This window comes from Etheostoma cragini, chromosome 1 (assembly GCF_013103735.1).
Source record: "Etheostoma cragini isolate CJK2018 chromosome 1, CSU_Ecrag_1.0, whole genome shotgun sequence".
NCBI lineage: Eukaryota > Metazoa > Chordata > Actinopteri > Perciformes > Percidae > Etheostoma > Etheostoma cragini.
Window position 1 is genome coordinate 10,048,816 of NC_048407.1, and position 18,628 is coordinate 10,067,443.

Below are 18,628 nucleotides of genomic sequence, written 5' to 3' on the forward strand. Positions count from 1 at the left end.
CCACAGCCTCACAACAGGGAATAACTGTGCTGACCTGCACTATTGAGGTCCTGCTTGGTAACGGAGCAGACGCAGACCAGATCAGAGGGGTCTCCTCCCTCGCTTAAAGCTGAGTCTTAGAATACATTCATTGGCTTAACATGAGTATGGATGTGCTGGCAACTTTAGAGACATGGAACTTTTGAACTATTATCAACAAAATCAGCCTCAATCTTACCTGTAATAACCAACGGCCTCTATTTTCAACAGCTAGGCACTTATTTTCCCTATTAATATACAGCATATTTTTTTCTCTCAGCGAGTTATGCCTCCAAAGAGCTCTTTTCAGCTCTTTACAGTCAGCTGAACCTCGCAACATTCAGATTTAGCACAGTGGGTGGCCATCCATGCAGCATGGCATTGTTCCAGCTGCTGGTGCTGAAGACAAACACCAGAAGCTGTTTAGCTGGTGCTTCCAGCTTTAAGATAAAGTGAATGAAACCAATGCTGATACCCAAGGTTCCCATGGTTTTTTTTTCCACTCAGGAATGACTGATACGATGAAATAATGTATATGATTTTGTACATGTGATTGTGATGTGAAAAATTGATCATTACTGGTACTTTTAAAGACATAATGATCAACAGTGAAGTATTTTTTTAAGATGGTCAGGTTGCTATAAGATGAAATAACATCCTCAGTTGCTGCCAGCGTGGCCTGTGTTTGGGGTCGACTGCTCAAGCAGGCTACATGTATGAGAAGCTGAATAAACTCAGACTGAGAAGTTAGCATACATGGGCTTTCTTTCTTCAGGTTGAATTGAGGGAACAGCATAAAGATTGGCAGCAGTCATGATCAAAAATCCTCAGACAGAAGATAAGAGGGGCAGTAGTAGGATGATAGCTGAGGGATGTCACAATTCAACAACATAGCAAAAAAGTGGCGTGAGAGAGACAGAGAGGTAAAATGGAAGAGCGGGAAGGAGAGAAAGCAACAAATGGACATGGAGGAGAGGTGTGGCAGGTGTGTGACACATACTTGGCCTCGTCAACCACTTCCACCTCTGCCTGAGCTGTAGTGGGCTGCGTGGAATGGACGGCCAGGGGGTCGTCTGCATTCAGCTCCCCGTTGGTTGAGCTGACCACCTGTGGCACAGACGGGGGTGTTAACTTCAAAAACAGTTAAGAGATTGGCAAGAATCAAAGTAAAATAAGCTTCCTGCTGGAGAGTTTCTCTAAATCTTAAGCATGAATGATTCTTTACCAATTCACTTTACTTTTATTGTTTTCTCTATGGAATACAGCAGCAAAGAAGAAGAAGAACACATCAAGAACAAAAAAGCATAAGAAAAGCTTTGGTATTAACTCTCTCTCTTGCTTCCATTTTGTATCCATAGCCACTCTGACTGTCTGTGTCCCACTTTTTAAAGAAAACTTCAAAAACTTGAAAGTTAGTCCCAAGGGGCAACAAGAGATGGTTAGAGGACCATACAAATTATGCATTTGGATATCAGTAGACTGCAAAATCTTCATATTTGCCCACCCAGCTCTTCAAATTCTTGCCAGTGACGGTAGGCAACAATAATTTCAAAAAAATCTGATTAATTTATGTGAACTTCAAGCTCATTTCTGTTTGAAATGTGTAATAATCAAAACTTTCATTTAAAAAAGGGTTTAAAACTTTGTATTTATACACTACCCGTCAAAAGATAGTGTCACTTACAAATGTCCATTCCACTTCATTATGGACAGAATGGTGGGTGGCTGATCTTTAATGCAATAACTACATTGCCCATCGTCAGCAACTGATCATCCATTGTTCCAAAGGCACACATTCTGTTTACTAATCAGATATAATTAAAAAAAAAAAACTTACTGAGAAAAAATTGGAGAACTCTTTTGCAATTATGTAAGCACATAATGTAATCTGAAAACCGCTAAAAAAACTGGTTAAAAAAAACACAAACAATGCAACTGATCTCAGCTAATATTCGGTCTATAATGGAGTGCAATGGAAAGTTCTAAGTGACCCCAACCTTTTGACCAGTTGTGTATATCTATAGGGAACAAATTGGACTGCTTGTCCATAATCTAAATTATTTTAATGGTTTTCAAAATGTAGATTTCCAGTATGACAGCATATTAGTAATTGCAAGAAAAAAATTATGGAGCCAGAGGAAGGGGGTTACATTTCAAGAAGATGTAACCAGGGATATCCTTATCTGTCCGTTGAGTTGTAGTTCCGGAACACTTTCAGGTGTCATGGTTTAGTAACTCTATTAACCAGCAGAAAAGCTAGATCAGGTGCGCCCTGCACAGTGTGGGGAGTGTTCCAAACACAGTGTGGTAATTGTGTGGCCAGGCTTCCTTAGTTCACGTGTGAAACACTTGGGCACAGGGTGGGATCAGAAAAAAGGCATAGGTGGGTGCATTAGAGTCTGTGCTGATCATGGTTTATCACATTCACCAAAAGGAGCAAACTGACAGTTTGGGAATCCTTAAGATTGTTTTCCACGGAGGAAAGTTATTGTCTGGGACTTTTGGACAGATCACATTTAATGTTTCAGATGGAACAGATACCTGATGCCTTCAGATGGCTGTAAGAACTGACCAAAAGAACAAGAGTGTTGATATTTACGTTAAAAAGAACCTTTTTAAGCACCTGCAAAGTAGCAAAAACTACACAAAACGGCCCATTTCAGAATAAGTCTCAGAATATATCAGAATGCTTATGATAATTTAGAGATTCTGGGCTAATATCACTAGTGTTTATTTGTTACTTAATCCGATTGCAATAAATTATTATAAGATAATCATGAAGAAATGTGGTTCTTTGGAGAGACGGAAAAAAAAAAGTTTCTCTCTCATAATTGTATTACTTCAATCACGGAATATTTCCCCCCTCCCCGGCTCCCTAATAAAAACAGTGCAATACGCCGTCGTATTCCAGCCCATTTGCCAGTATGTAAGAAAACTTTATAAAAATATAAACCTTTATTAAAATCATATAGACATAGATGAAAAGACACCAAACAAACTGCCACTGACAGACTGTACAACGGAAAGCTATTGATTGCATATACCTGTAGAAGAATTGCATTATAATTATTGTACAAATGTTTTTTGTATGAATAGGTGTATACAGTGTTCACATTTGTTAATCTCAGCAATCCTAACACCATTAAATTCCATTCATAATGCAACAGTGTAGATACATCTTCTAGAGATGAAGTTGCTAAACATAACATTTAAAAACATGATTGTTGAAGTTTCTTTTCTTTACTTTGCCCAGATATATGATAACTCTGTTTAGGAAAAGACAAGGTGCTGGTGAAGATGAGTGTCTGCTGAAGTGCTGGAGCTACTACATTCTGTGTTCTAACCTTCCACGTGAGCCATTAAAAGTCCTGTAGATTATCACTGTCAGTGGGTTCAACTCTGTGTCATTTTATGACATTGAGTTTATATGAAAAATAGATAGATTTTGGTACGAAGGGATGTGAATGAAAATTACAGTCCATTTATGTTATTTTTCTTGAAAGATATTCCAAATCCACCCACTCATTAAGGATGTCATGGGGAAACTGAGTGTGTAACAGCAACTGTGCAACCCTAAAACTTTTAAATTTTTGGGGAGCCCAATGTCTCTGGTTTTAACAGTGCTCTTAGTCCAATATTCTTAAACTGCTGCCCATTTGTAAAAAGTCTTCGTGTTTTTATTGATAGTTCTTTTAAACTTGATAAACAGATTAGCTCAAAAACAAGCTTCTTTCAGCTAAGACTTCTTTGGGAGGTCAAGCCTTACCTGCCCCATAGCCAACTGGAAACAGTTGTACATGCCCTGATCCCAAATTGCCTGGACTATTGTAACTCATTCTACTATGGCCTTGATCAGTCTTCCGTTCGCCGATTACAATTAGTTCAGAATGCGGCTACACGCCTGTTGACAAGAAAAAGGCGTAGTGACCACATCACCCCTGTACTGTCGTCTCTCCACTGGCTGCCTGTCGTTTTTAGAATCCATTTTGAGATCTTACTGTTTGTTTTTAATTCTCTTAATGGGCTGGCACCATCATATTTATCGGATAAGCTGATTTTGCACACTCCAGTCAGAGCACTCAGGTTGCTTTTAGACTGTCCCAGAACCAGACTGAAGACTAGAGGAGACCGAGCTTTCTCAGTGGCGGGTCCTAAGCTCTGCAACTCTATCCCTCTCAACATTAGAGCAGCTTCTTCTATTGAGAGTTTTAAATCCCTTTTAAAAACTCATCTTTTTGCACTGGCTTTTAACATAAGCTGTGCTGTGACATTTTATTGTTATTGATTTGAGCAAAGTTTTATCTGTTGTCTCTTTTTAATGTTTTTGGCATATTCTGTTTTAATGTGTTTTTCCGGTTACTTGTTATGCTTTTATTTTTTGTTGTTATCTACATTTGTACAGCACTTTGGGGCAGTAGTGACTGTTTGTAAATGTGCTATAGAAATAAACTTTGACCTTGGTCAATTTTCATCCTAGTGTAAAACTAAAAAGTTAACCATTTTAACCATCTTTATATAACCAAATTAAAGACACAATCCACATTTAAAGCGAACATACAATAGTTGTTACATGGGTAAAATACCTACTGATGTCTGGCAACTTTCAAGTCTCTACACCGTTTTAACATGAATAACAGTGATTGGCATTTAGTAGAATAGCCAGAGATCTAGTTAAGACTACACTGTACACGCCTATGCAAACAGAGCTTGTTCCCGGACAGAGACAATCCTGGGTAATATAGTGGTCAAAATTATACCAGGATGTAATGTACCTTTAGGCATTATGGCCCTTTATGACTAAAGAGTATGCATTTAGCCGGCTACGCCAGGTCAACCCTGCCATGCTAGAAGCTTCTTGATCTTGCAAGGAATGTCCAAGTGCCATGAGGAGTTGTAGGACGTGAGATCAAAATGCCACAACCTGGGCTGCTGTTTATAAAGCTAAATCATATTGTCACCATCTGGGATGGTTGGCACCAGATGACATGCATATGGTGGTGCAGACAAATAACATTTCCCAGCCAGGGGTAAAAGGGGTAGGAGAGGTATATGGTTGTAGATCTGTCTCACACATACAATGCTAAAACACAAAACAAATGTGTCCTGTGATCTACTATTGTGCATTTGCTTTACTAATCAGAAATACCTATTACATTCTGGAAATAACATTCTTTTCGGATCAATCATGAGCAGTAATTTCATTAGGTTTTCTAGAGATGAATAACAAAAAGATGTTTAGAGCAACAGTGCAATTTGAAATCTTCTGTCTGACCTAGAAAGCCTGACTTAAAGTGCATACAAATATTAAAAAGGTATTACTAGCAACCATATTTCTGAAATGCCAAATTACCATTTTAAAATGCCAAACCTTTCTTAAAAAACAGGTTAAAATATATAAATGATGCACCTGAGAATCCTTAGTTTTTTTTTTCTTCTTGAAGTATTAGTTATTATTCTGGATTAGATCCTATGAGACAGATCTGACACCACAGAGATTGGGTGGGGGTTGCGGTTGACCAGGTGAGGGGTGTATACCTGCACTGAGCCCCCGTGCCTATCCGCTGCCAGGTGGGAGGTCAGATAGGAGGAGTTTGCTTGGCGTGTGGGTTGCACCTCCCATGCTCCTCGTCGATCTGAGACCGCTGTCTGCGCAGGAGTCGGGGGCGTCGGTGATGGGAGGGGAAGTGGGAGTGGGGGGTGCAATGGGAGAGGGTGGGGGTGGTGATGGAATAATTGTGTTAGGAAAGATGGATATTTGGGTGTGCGAGGCCAGGTACCATGCAAAGCAGCATGAAAAATAGAGAAGAAAAAAAAATGTAACAAAATAAAAAGGGTGAATCAAAATCAAAACAAGGTTTCAGCCACAAACCAGAAACTAATGAGCCTGAAGCCAAATGGAAGTATGCTCTTAGATCTCAAATGTTGGGCTCTATTTACATTTAAAGCTATAGTGCGTAGTTTCTGTCTCAACCATGAGAAATTCTAAGTAATGACAACAAAACTGTCCGCGCATCAACTCGCCTTTGTTGATCATGCACCCCCTCCACCACGCAATCGCTAGTTGCCAAGGAAAACATGGAGGGTTTAAAAAACTAGGTAATTATCTTCACTCGAGTTTCTGTGTGCAAAAGTTGCCAGACGATACCAGTTTCTAAACATAGCCATACTTACAGATACAGAGAGAGTTGTGTGGAGCTGATAGTCTTAATTAGCTTTGTATCAACTCATTTGGCAATGGCTTGAATGTCACAGATTTTCATTACTATCAACAGGTTACGCACTAAAGCTTTAAACAACAGACAAATTAAACAAATTATTAAACAAGGTCTTTTAGCCTTTTAAAAATACTTTAACAAAACAAGCCCATTGTTTGATAAGTCCTCTTTACAACAGTATTTAACAATAGTGATTGGCAGAGACGTTTGAATGTTCTTATTCACCAAAACCGTATATGGAGCACCATAGCTCTGAAACCACAAAATGAAACGTGTAAGAGTCTGACAACCTGTGCACATGTTCTCAGCTGTTCCATCTGGTAAAAAAACAAATGATTTCTCCCTCACTATTTTATTTCAATTTATGTGAATGATTTAAAAGCAAGATCTCATTTATCTTCATCCTTGTGGGCTGCTGTCAATCAGAGTAATCCTTTTAAAATTTCTGAACTAAAATACTTGTTGATAGTTGAACAAAACAATTTAGAAATAATTGACAATGATGGTTTAAAAACCATTAATCTGTTTTAATATATATTTGACAAATTATTATGGCAAAAAATGCTTTGTGGACAACTTTGCAAGCAGAGGGATGTGTGTGTACCTTATTCATACATTTCAAGATGTAATGCAACCCCGGTTGTCATTGAAAAAAAGCACAACATACACACTCGCCCACTACTCACAACAAAACTGGGTGTACCTGATTTCGAATTGGTTGGTGCTGTGAGGGCCGGTCTCTGTGAGGATGGCTCTCTCTCGTCACAGCAGATGCTCCAGAGTCTATATGGACAGAGCCCACTGGTGTGGGCTGAGGTGAATAATCATAAGTTAAATGCTGTGCAGTCAAGCAGCTTACTAAAAAAAAAAAAATGAATTTTCCACCAACTTGAAAACCAATATGTTTAGTAGTTTATGTGCATTACTTACTATTTGTCTGCCAACCCAGTCGTAAGTGTAGTCAAAGGTGTATCCTTTTCGCTCAAACAGTTCAGTGAACAGAGTTCGCAGATATTCATAGTCTGGCTTTTCAAAGAAGTCCAACCGTCTCACATATCGCAGGTAGGTGGCCATCTCCTCTGAATAAAACAAATATACATATAAATTATTGGTTTAATTTTTAAAATGAGTACTATAATCTAATTATTGAAAAGGGTGGCGCTTCATAACATTTTATTTGAAAAGTTTCGCATCACCAAACCAATTTCTGTGTGATTATTATTTTCAAGCTTTACGGCTTCATCCATAAATTCATTCCAGGCATAATCAGCGTACCTGGAAAGTTCTCACAGAGGACCTCAATGGGAGTGTTTCGTTTTGTGTCTCCAATCTTCTGGTATCGTTCTTTCAACGTATCGGCCTTCAGTAGAATGAAAACAGAAAGACATATAAATCCATTCGGAGTATTTATATTTACATTCTCACTTGTAAAAAATACGGAATTTGGATTTATATACACAATACAAAACCGATTTTCAACACATTCTGAAATTGTTCATAAAAAACTGCAAATAAAACAATGATAATGATCTGTTTATCAGACCATGATGTCAGGGTTGCCATGAAATCATGTCAGCTCTAAAATGTGTTGTTTTTTATGATAAAAGTTTTTCTTCATAGAATCAAACTGATTTTGGAACACTTCCATGTACTTGGCATACCTTTAGTCCTTGCCACGGTAGACTCCCGCGAAGGAAATACATGAACATGTGGCCTAAGGCCTCCAGGTCATCTCGCCGGCTTTGCTCTATATCGATAGATTTGATAACATTTAACTGGGAAACTTCAAAAATAAAGCACCAAACCACATAAACATATCAGAACACTACAGAACCAAAACAAACTATGAACCTAATCTTACCTTTGCCTAAATGTGTATTGATGGACATGTATCGGGCAGTGCCAGTCAAGCTTTTATGCTCTCTGTATGGAATGTGTTTTTTGGTCTCAGGGTCGATATACTCTTTGGCCAGACCAAAGTCTATGATGTGGATGATGTGTTCCTTTTTATTTCCTTGCCGTCCGATGAGAAAGTTTTCAGGTTTTACATCTCTATAGATGAGGTTTTTAGAGTGCACATACTCCATTCGAGAAATCTGAGGAAAAAGAAAACAGAGTCAGCAAACATTGACACAAATTTGACACAATCAAAAAAATCTGGCCACAAAGTCAGCAAAACTGGAATCAATGAGTCAGAATTAAAAAACACTCAAAACTGACATTTCAATGAAAGTTGACTGCTGCATTATGTAAATCTTTTCAAGAGCATTGTCATATAGTATTTCATAAGGAATTGATGTCAGCATTAATCATTTTAGCTTAGAGACTACAAATGTACAACATAAACCCTGCAGATGTGAAGATATCCTTGTCACAGAAAGTCTCAAGTAAGATGCAATTGAATTGTATTATGGGAAATGTGGGATCCAGTGTTTGACCCATACAGTAAACAAAAGTTAGGGGATCTTGGCCTCTGCAACATCAATTTTAACCTTTTTTTTTATTTTACGTATGCCTCCGTGCCGGCAACATATCTTAGGAACGCTTTGAGGAATTTCTTCCAATTTGGCACAACCGTCCACGTCCAAAGGTCGAGGTCACTGCGACCTTGAGATATCCACCGTTGTAAACTAATTTCCTATGTCGTGATGAAATCATGAGTCTTGCTATAGTTGAGACGCCGTCCCTATTTTCAACCCTTCTGAAGCATGTCAGTTTTACCGGCAGATAAAAGCGGACCCCTGGGTACTGCTGCTATTCATCTGCATGTACTGCAAAACAGAAAATCTGCAAACTCTTCATTAAGTTACCAAATTACAATCTTGTCCCTGACATCATTGGAGAGCTCTTTGGTCTTGGCCATGGTTGAGAGATTGGAATACAATTGATTGCTTGCTTCTGTGGACAGGTTTCTTTTATACAGGTAACAAGCTGAGATTAGGAGCACCCCCTTTAAGAGCTTGCTCCTAATCTTAGTTTGTTCCCTGTATAAAAGACACCTGGGAGCCAGAAATCTTTTTGATTGAGAGGGGGTCAAACACTTATTTCCCACATTAAAATGCAAATCAAATTTATAACACTTTTGACATGCGTTTTTCTGGATTTTCTTGTTGTTATTCAGTCTCTCACTGTTGAAATAAATATCCCATTAAAAATTATAGACAGATCATTTCTTTATCAGTGGGCAATCGTACAAACTCAGCAGGGGATCAAATACTTTTTCTCCCCTCAGTGCATCTATAAAGAGAGAATTCACATTATAATTTAAAACTGAGAAATGCAAGGCAGTTCTTCTCTGACATTATCGCAAAAACAATAATAATGCAAGTCCCTTATTTGCAGCTGTCAACAGGGTAACGTATCCCCCTTCGTCAGTACCCTCTTAACTTTTTTTCCAAGGACTGCAGTGAATTTGTCTTTTTCTCCATTGACAAAAGCAGTCAGTGCCTCCATAATAGGTACAGGATATGTGTTGTCCCCGTAATAAATTACCACCGACCGATTGGAAAACTGGGTTTGACTAGGGCATTTTTAGGCCTTTATTATTGACAGGACAGCTTTGACTTGAAAGAGGAGAGAGGGATTGAATCACATGCAACAAAGGGCCGCAAGTCAGAACAAAAACCGCAGACCGCTGCGTCGAGGACTGAACCTCTGTATATGGGCGCATACTCTACCAGATGAGCTACCCAGGCGCACACACTTTTTTAAATATTGTTTGAAATGGTCTTAACACCCCGACAGCAATCATTAACTTAAGGGCTAAGATCCTTCATCTGTAGTTGCAGTGTTGATGAATGTCTGTGCATGGGTCTGAGCTCGGCAGGAAGTGGGAGGGGTTAGACGGAGGCCCGAGGAGATGCTACCCTCAAATCTTGCTAGCTTTTTAACATAACCAACCCTGCCTTTACACTATATCAAGGGTTAAATAAATTTAGTCTCGGCAGGACTAGGAAACCACATTTCTCTAGTTCTAAGGTGTTTACATTGGCTTGCACTAGTATTTGGCCTATGTGTTACTATCAACTGCCCCTTTTGACAGCCCCTCTAGGTTGCCAGATACCCCTGTAACAACTTAAACCCAGTGCGCTACAGCCATGAAAGCAGCAAAACAATTCTAACAAAAGTACGAGATCAACAGAGATAGATTCTGCCCAACCTAAAAAATCTGTGCATGTTTATGACCAGAGATGGAATAAAACTGGGTATATATTGGAGATGTATTGAAAAATGAAGACAGCTTAGAGGCCAAAAGGACGCAGAATTTACTAATTTTCTCATGAACAGGTTAGCATTTAGATTCAGGCTAATTTATCATAGCTACTGGGGACGGACATTTTCAGTAATTTCAACATTTGTGTACTCACATTGACTTTTATAGAGTACTCAAGTTAGTTATTTGAAAAAAACAATTGAGACGAAGCCATTGAAGTGACCCCAACTGTTCCTGGCTAAAGCTGCAATGCTAACACGCAATAACTTCTAACGTTACCGAAGGACCATACTAATAAATGGTGAGTATGTTTAATCTAAGAAATGGTGTCTGTCAATCGGGTAAAGAAGACAGCGAGGCTGTAGTGTTTTTAGAGGATTTTGCTGTAATTTTAAGCCAAGAAAGACTCTTTTAGTAGAGAGGACGGCGAGGTTGTGGTGTTTCCGTGAGTTCCGCATGAGCACAATCTTTCATGACAGTCAACATAGCCAGCATCTAATGTTAGCTACTGGAGCAATGTCTGGCTATGTGAGACTAGTGTCTAGCAACATTGTTGGATGCTGCGTTCTCAACCTTGCAACCTCTATGAACTTCGAGTCTGGGGGGGAAGAGGCCAGGGGAGACTACTCTCTGCACTATTTTGAACTTGGATTTGTGGTAAGTATTTTAAACCCTAGCTGTCAGTATTACATATTGAACCTTTAAACTACTGTAAAATCTCTGATTCACCTCACAGAAAGGCAGAATCATTTTTGTCATATTGTTCAGCTCTCCTTTGCCATTTCAATTTCCCGCTTCTGCTATTTGCTGTTATGTAGCCGACACTAAATAATGAGATTGGACAAAAGGCATTCAATGAGTGCTGATATACAGTATAACATTACTGGGCCTTTAAACTATACTATGTATCACTCCTCTATACAAGTGCTCTTACCGTTAATTACATCAAGGGTCATTAGCCTCCCTATCTCGAATAATAACAGACTTTGTACTGCAAAGTAAGGATATAATGATTAACCGTTTAACAGACTATAAGAATTTTGACCTAACAAAAAATAAAAAGCAATTAAAAAAATTGTTGGTTGCATGGTAAAAGAAAAATAGGCTATATAATCACTTTCTTAACTTCTACTTAACCTGCTAGGGCAAACCTTGCACTAGAAAGTTGGGTCCTGAGCTTTTTTTCTGCTAAATTCATGGCGACTACTGAGCAGCGCTCGCAACCGACAGCTACAAGAGAAAAGCCTCTATATCCATGAGGACTGGTCGAATAAATTGGCTGTCATACACACAAAATATGCTAGAAAGACACAGCTGACAACCTCTCAGCTAAACAAATTGATGAGGTGGCAAAGACAGGCCTGCACAATTGTTCCATGTGCATCAACAGCTGGGAAAGTGGCTGCATGTGTCCACAACATTGCAAGCAACACTGTGGCTGCGCAACGTGCAGCTGCCTGCGGATGTTGAACACAGAAGGTAAGTGCGTGCCTCCAGAACAGGTTTACTGGGACTCAGTTGCCTGCTTGTCAGTCAATGGTAAATGATCAGTCAACAAGGTCGACAATGAGTCAGGTGATGCTTAGTTAGCATTGCTACCGCAAAGTTGAAAATATTTCCACAAATGACATTTGAGTTAAATTATGAATGGTTTTCAGAAGAGGAATGGAAGTAAAGAAGCCTGAATTCTTCAGTGCAAACCTCCAAGTGTGCTCATATGACTGCGGTAACCGCATCAGCCGACATCAGTTGACCTCACGCTAGACAAATTAGAGAAGAGCAAAAATTAAGCTAACGCTAACACTTTAAGGCTAACAACAAGGGCTTTAAACTGCTTTCAGACTGGGCTACGTCTTAAAAATATAAACATTCAGAGCTGAATACAGCCTGGAGAGGAAGAAACTTTACTGTCTGATCAAGCTGTTAACTTGTCCAAATCACACATGCCACCAAAGCAACTGTTGTGTTGTGTTTCCTTTAATTAAGCAATATCAACGCTGTTGTACTGAATATCATCCTGACTTTGATCATCTTCGGCAATCTGCCTAGTGCCTAGGGCTGAACAACAAAACAAACAAAAACACTTTCACTTATGTGATACTTCTTCATAAAAGGAGACGCAACACTGGCTCCATCTTAGGCGTGAAAGTTCATTCTTGTCCTTGAAAACAGGTTGAAGAAGCATGTTCAACTATAGGTCCAACTTTAATCCAAACTGAGTAAAGTTGAGTTGTAAACTGAGCAAACTCCACCTGCTAATAAAGACTGAGATGTGCTGGAAAGCTCCAGCAAAAACAAACTTGACACTAGACTGTGGTTAAAACGAAATTGTCAAAGTTTCTCATAAGCCATCCAGGGATTCAGGGGCAGAATTATTTCAAAACCCAGGTAGGCTTTTAATGTCAAACATATGCACAAAGTGTTAAGTTTTATTTTATTTATTTCAGCAGTCAATCACCAGTTTAAACTCACCAGCTGAATGGCTATCATTAAGACAGTCTTCAGTGAAAATGTCCTATCACAAAGGTCGAAGAGGTCCTCTAGACTTGGGCCCAGCAGCTCCAGAACCATGGCATTGTATTTCCCACAGGGCCCAAAGTAAAACACCTGGGGCACACCTTCAGCTGAAACACAGGGAAAAAGATATTAGACTTACAAAAGACAAAACTCCCAACTCAGTGGACATACCTGTACTAATCCTTACATTTAGTAAACCTAAATCTATATTGTTTAACTGTTTGCATGTGCATCAAAAATATGCAAGATCATTGTAACTATCTTAGATAACATACTGTTGGAGGAAAAGCAACTACTAATTGGTACCTAGTTGCTTTTCCTTCAACAATAGTAGTAGTGAATGAAAAAAGTAGAATATACCTTCAATGTTTTCCGGTTATATGTATATACTAATGGACAATCACACAGAACTTGCATTATGAAACTGCTTCAGCTGTGTAAAGTATTATAATTAATTTGAAGTTGAAGAAGAAAGATGTCCCATTCCTAAATCCTGTCCTTTAACATTGAGTATCTGCAGATTCTTTGGGAGCAATACTGTATACATAGTAGCTTTGTTTCTGTTGTGTTTATACTTGTCAATGTTCATATATGTTTGAGCTAGGACTGTCAAAATGAACGCGTCGGTAACAAGTTTACGCAACTTCCTTTTAACGGCACTCATTTTTTAACGCGTGATTAACGCATGCATGTTTTGTGATTTCAGTCTGTAGATGGGAAATCAGAAAGCTGCAGCAATAAACAGTGTGAACAGTGTTGCCTACTTGGCGACTTTCTCGCTAGATTTAGCTATTTTTCAGGCCCACGTAGCAAAATTGAATCGATTGACAGCCCTAGTTTGAGCAATATATATTTATCTACTGTATATGAGATGCATGTTAGCATTATTTGCTATTGTTCCACACCTGTGAATGGAGGATATACTTGTAAAAAAAAGAAGATTTAGCCTATTTATTTTATTTATTTATTAATCTGCATTCATTGATTTTGACATGGTGGCTGCGTATTAAGCTGTAAACACCACATTGACATATCATCCCCTTATAAAGTTGATATGGTGAATAAGTTAGCAAACACTTGCTTGCACACTGCATTACACATCCAGCAGACAGAGTGGCATTGGAATACATTTGGAGTCAAATGTTTACTTTCTTTCTAGCTTTGTTTGTCTCCACCAACTCTTGAGGACATTATCTGGCTCCTCAGCTGCTAAATGCTCCAATATGTTCACTAGCTAGCGCCTAACTTCTGTCTGTTATTCTTGTAGTGTACTGTAGATTTAACAGAGTGAGAGTAAACCAAAACAGTTAAGTTGCTGGCCTGAAAACCAAAAAAATAAGCTGAGGGAAAAGACGCTACAACTCTCTATAGAGTTGAGGAGAATGGAACTGAACGCTGTGAGAATATTCTGTCACTATGAGTAACCCTTTTCACATGACATGTAATCATTTGATCCATTGTTAACATAGAAATATCGATTAGAGACGCTTTTGTAATAAACTATTTCTTCTTTTCTTTTTAGTAACTCCTTAGATAAGAGTTTAGTTTAGTTTTTGTCCTTAAAATATGTACTATATCTCAGTTTATGTATCTCAGTCTTGAAGATTTATTTTCCTCGACACATACAGGTGAAAATGTGTGACAGGCTGCCAGCTGACAATATACTGTTTTGGTTGTGTGCTCAGTTCATTCATGTTTTGTGTGTCACGACAAAGGAGACGGCACCATTAAAATTAGTTTGGACAATGAAGTTTAGTAAAGAGAACAAATTGCCATTATACACATTATATTGCTCAAATCATTTAAGCACTAATAAGTAAAAAAACTAAATACTAAAAATGATGTAGTGTGTTCACATATTTATACTAAATAAGCTGCTGAAGACATCTGACTTGCCAGCTGGGTAATAGGAAATGCACTGCAGGATGAAAGGTTGCATTAATGCTGTCAGCTAGCATATGGACATGTAGGAGTCATGCTGTGCTCCATCTTGTGTTTCTGGACACCATTATGCAGTTCTGTGGGTTGTTAATTGTACCATAGGAATGAGTGACTTGAAACCCCGGGAGCCTGTGGGAGGCCAAAAATGCGTCAGATTGAAGATGTGCTGTAAATAAGTGGATAAACGGTTGTTCAAATGAAAACAAGGCTGGTCAAGCTTTTTACTAGCAAAGGGAAACGATCATTATCTACAGCAAAATGGTCCTCATATAAAATCAAATATGTGTGTCCTGTATGGCAAAGTATACTCTAATTGTACAGTAAGAGTCAAACTTTAAAACTACCACTTTTGTAGGTACCAATTTTGACTTCTCACATCCAATTTTCTTAAAAATAATGAGAACAATTCCTGGGTGTAGTTCTAACTTGGTTAACTAAGACATTTCTACAGTACTTCAAGCAAAAAACCGTATGTGGCACTGACAATAGACATCTGCATGAGCAGAAAATTAAAAAATAAAGTTGATTTGCCTCTATTGGAGCAATATTTTGCAAGTAAGCTTTAAAAAGGCTGCCGATTGTTATGTTTGAACTTCAGTATTTCATGCTGGGTATGATGTCTGCTCATCCCTTCCAGACATACCATTTGAAAATAGAGTTAGCTTTGCTTATTTTAATAAACTCAATAAGCTAAGTATATACTATGCAGTTGTATTATGTATTAAAATACAAATATTTGATCAAGATATACAGTATTATATAAACGTATGTCATTACTCATAGCGGCAGGTCTGTGATCAGAAAATAATAAATCAGCATAAAAACCTTAACTACAAAAGGTTTTACGCAGCCTTTCACAAATGGATGAGTTCTCCTAGGCATTAAATAAAACAGTCAGGTGTAAAAGAATAACACATTTTCATATTAGGAGGAGATGGCTGCAGTCCTTTACTACAAAAAAGGGAGTAAGAGAAATGTGGGATGAATATGATAATATAATTTGCTTAGAAGCCCAAATGAAAAGGCATCCACCCAAATCTCCCTGCCCATGACTTTCTATGTGTGCAATTTTACAACCAGCTGTCAAAAAAATTATATATAAAAAAAAAAAACGGGACTGAAAATGTGCATGTGCCACTTCCCACGCAAAGGTTATGTTTTATACAAAAACGGGAGAATGTGCGGTCCACGCAAACTCTGACCCATCGTACACACATTTGAGAGACAATGGGAATTGGCGACGCAGATGGTGACAAGGTGAACTGATGTCAGACTGCAGAAAGTAAATGTGGGAATAATGATTACTTTTAATATTTTGAAGTAATGATGCCTCAAACATGTTTTTTCTCTCCATATGACGATAAATCCAGCAGTGTTGTGCTTATACTGAGTGATAATTGTTCCATAAACAACTTTTAAAATCCAACTTGAATCTTAAATCATAATTTGTTCTCAACATTTAGAAGATGAGATGGCCCAACTCGATGGAATACATCATAGCATTAACTAGCCTAAATGTCTGTCTTTAATACTGTGAATATCTGAAAATCCAGACATTAAGCAGTAGCACAATCATTACACTTAATGGCCTCGTTATCAGTTCTTTAATACTTGCATGAAGAAAAGTGTTTGCCCTATACACATTTGTCTTCAAATTGTTTCTCTGGGTTGGGGTTATAGTTGACACTGTGCTTTTGGCAAGGTGTTAACAATCACAAATTGTTACATCCCCCCCCCAGCATAGTGCTGCACGATGGCTTGCTGGCTCTGCAGGAGGACAAACCCCAACTTTGTCACTAAGACTTGTTTGGATATAAAATAGGTCTAGTATATATCGAAGCTGTCCCCAAGTGCCGTAATGTCTTTAGTCAGGTTTCCCTACATTGTGCGAGAACAGGCTGAAAGTATAAGTCGATTCGCAGAAATTCCCAAGCGTCAGAGTTTTTTTAGCTTTTTGTGTTTAGATGTGCGTGCACACGGTTTTATAATTCTGAATTTATTTTGGCGTACGCCATTTTTTGGATCTTGGGCGGAAGTACACTTTTACTAAGGACCGTTCTGTCTTTGTCAATGACTTTCATAAAGCAAATTAAATTATATCTTCCCGACCGTATAGTTTCTGACTGGGAACCCAGAAATTATGACATTCCATTGGTGTGTCTCAAACCACATTCCGTGTAAAATTGAACACAACAGAGTCCGTGCCCCTCGCCTGGCGTCCTGGCGGTGCCAGCCAAAACACGAACAAAAGCAGCAGAGTCCTATTCGATTAGGACTGTGTCAGATAGAAGCCAGCTCCCTGCAGTGAAAGGTGGTAAAATATGTGGATTTATTTATTACAGGGAAATAGCCCATGAATTTGAATGTACATTCTCACCTACATTTGACAAATGAACACAAGGAGGCTAACCTAGCTTACCATAACAAGGTAAAGAGGGACCGCCAAACCACCTTTCCCCAAAACAGAAGCTACCCTTGGTAACGTTAAAGGCATGGCTGTATTGATACCAGGGCTGTAATCTCCCAGTCGACTAGTTGATTTATTGGTCGATACGTTCTGGCTCGACCAAAATTCAGATGGGTTGATTTTTTGCCGTGTTATTATATCCAATGGAAGCATACGTTATGGTCTATGGGTGGAAAGCACTAATTGCTAATGGGGGTGTTTTCAGAGCATCCTTGTTGCACAGGTAACAGTCTGTCTTCAGAACACCCCCCTTGTTTTCACTTTTTTTGGATTAGCCCGACCCACTGGGGACAGATTGACGAAAGAACTAGAAAGCCTTGTTTTAGTAGTTTGATGAATATTTATTTAATAGTGAGTGTTTAATTTATAGTCAGTCAGCCTCAACCATGTCAAAGACATCGTCAGTGTGGCAGCATTTTCCAAAAATAGATAACGGAAAAAAGTTGAATGCAAAGTTTGCAAGCAACAAATTGCATATCGCAGCTCGACTACAAACATGGCGTATCACCTAAAAACGGTAAGCTAACTTTTCTGCGTTAGGTTGCCCTGTCTGTTTTGAGCAGGCTATATAACAATTTCAGAATTGGTATATTTCATAGTCAAATAATAGTTTAATAACTACCGGCGCACCCACCCGCAACTACGGTAGCGTACCCCAGACCCCCCCCCCCCCCCTCCCCCCAGACTCCGCTGGATGTTAAGCCTCTACCATCCAAACTCTAAAATAATATCACGGAAGGAATTGTCGACTTTATTGCTCAGGATATGAGTCCCGTTGCTGTTGTGGAGGGCTGAGGTTTTAGGAAATTGTTAATATACAGCGCCAGCACACCACACATCCTCCATAGGAGGACATGCACGGGGCGCTGATGCAGCGCTGTTAGAGCCGACAGACGAGTGTCATTTCAGTGCAAAATAATTAGGTCAAAAACGATTTTATATACTGCAAATAGCCTACAAGGACAAGTACTGCGGGACAGTACAGTTAATTAATGTAACGTTTTTTCAGCCCCTCCGCACCCCCCCCCCAGTCGATTTTCAGTCGAAATTTCATGACTTTGGTCGACCAAGATTTTCTTTGGTTGATTACAGCCCTAATTGATAAGTAGGGCCAGCAGCATAACGGAGACAACCGCAGGACAGAGAATACTACAGGCGGGCTTTCACCGGCGACCCGATGCTGGTTAGTAAATACACTGGGGGGTTAATACTGGGATGTCTACACAATTGTGTGAGCCAATTGAATAAAACAAACTT

The 18,628-nt window shown here is 38.9% G+C and overlaps 1 protein-coding gene across 5 annotated transcripts in view; it reads right to left on the reverse strand.

Moving 5' to 3' along the window:
• csnk1g1 (casein kinase 1, gamma 1) overlaps positions 1-18,628 on the reverse strand; it is a 40,952-nt gene that overhangs the window by 7,130 nt on the left and 15,194 nt on the right. For 3 of the 5 annotated variants that reach the window (XM_034881174.1, XM_034881158.1, XM_034881166.1), the window contains exons 5-12: positions 12,919-13,070; positions 8,095-8,329; positions 7,895-7,980; positions 7,509-7,593; positions 7,164-7,312; positions 6,937-7,044; positions 5,554-5,664; positions 1,019-1,125 (exon numbers count right to left, since the gene is read on the reverse strand). In XM_034881174.1, coding sequence (XP_034737065.1) covers positions 1,019-1,125; positions 5,554-5,664; positions 6,937-7,044; positions 7,164-7,312; positions 7,509-7,593; positions 7,895-7,980; positions 8,095-8,329; positions 12,919-13,070 — 1,033 coding nt within the window. The remainder of the gene's footprint in view (positions 1-1,018; positions 1,126-5,553; positions 5,665-6,936; positions 7,045-7,163; positions 7,313-7,508; positions 7,594-7,894; positions 7,981-8,094; positions 8,330-12,918; positions 13,071-18,628) is intronic. The other 2 variants (XM_034881188.1, XM_034881178.1) reach the window with 1 other exon arrangement.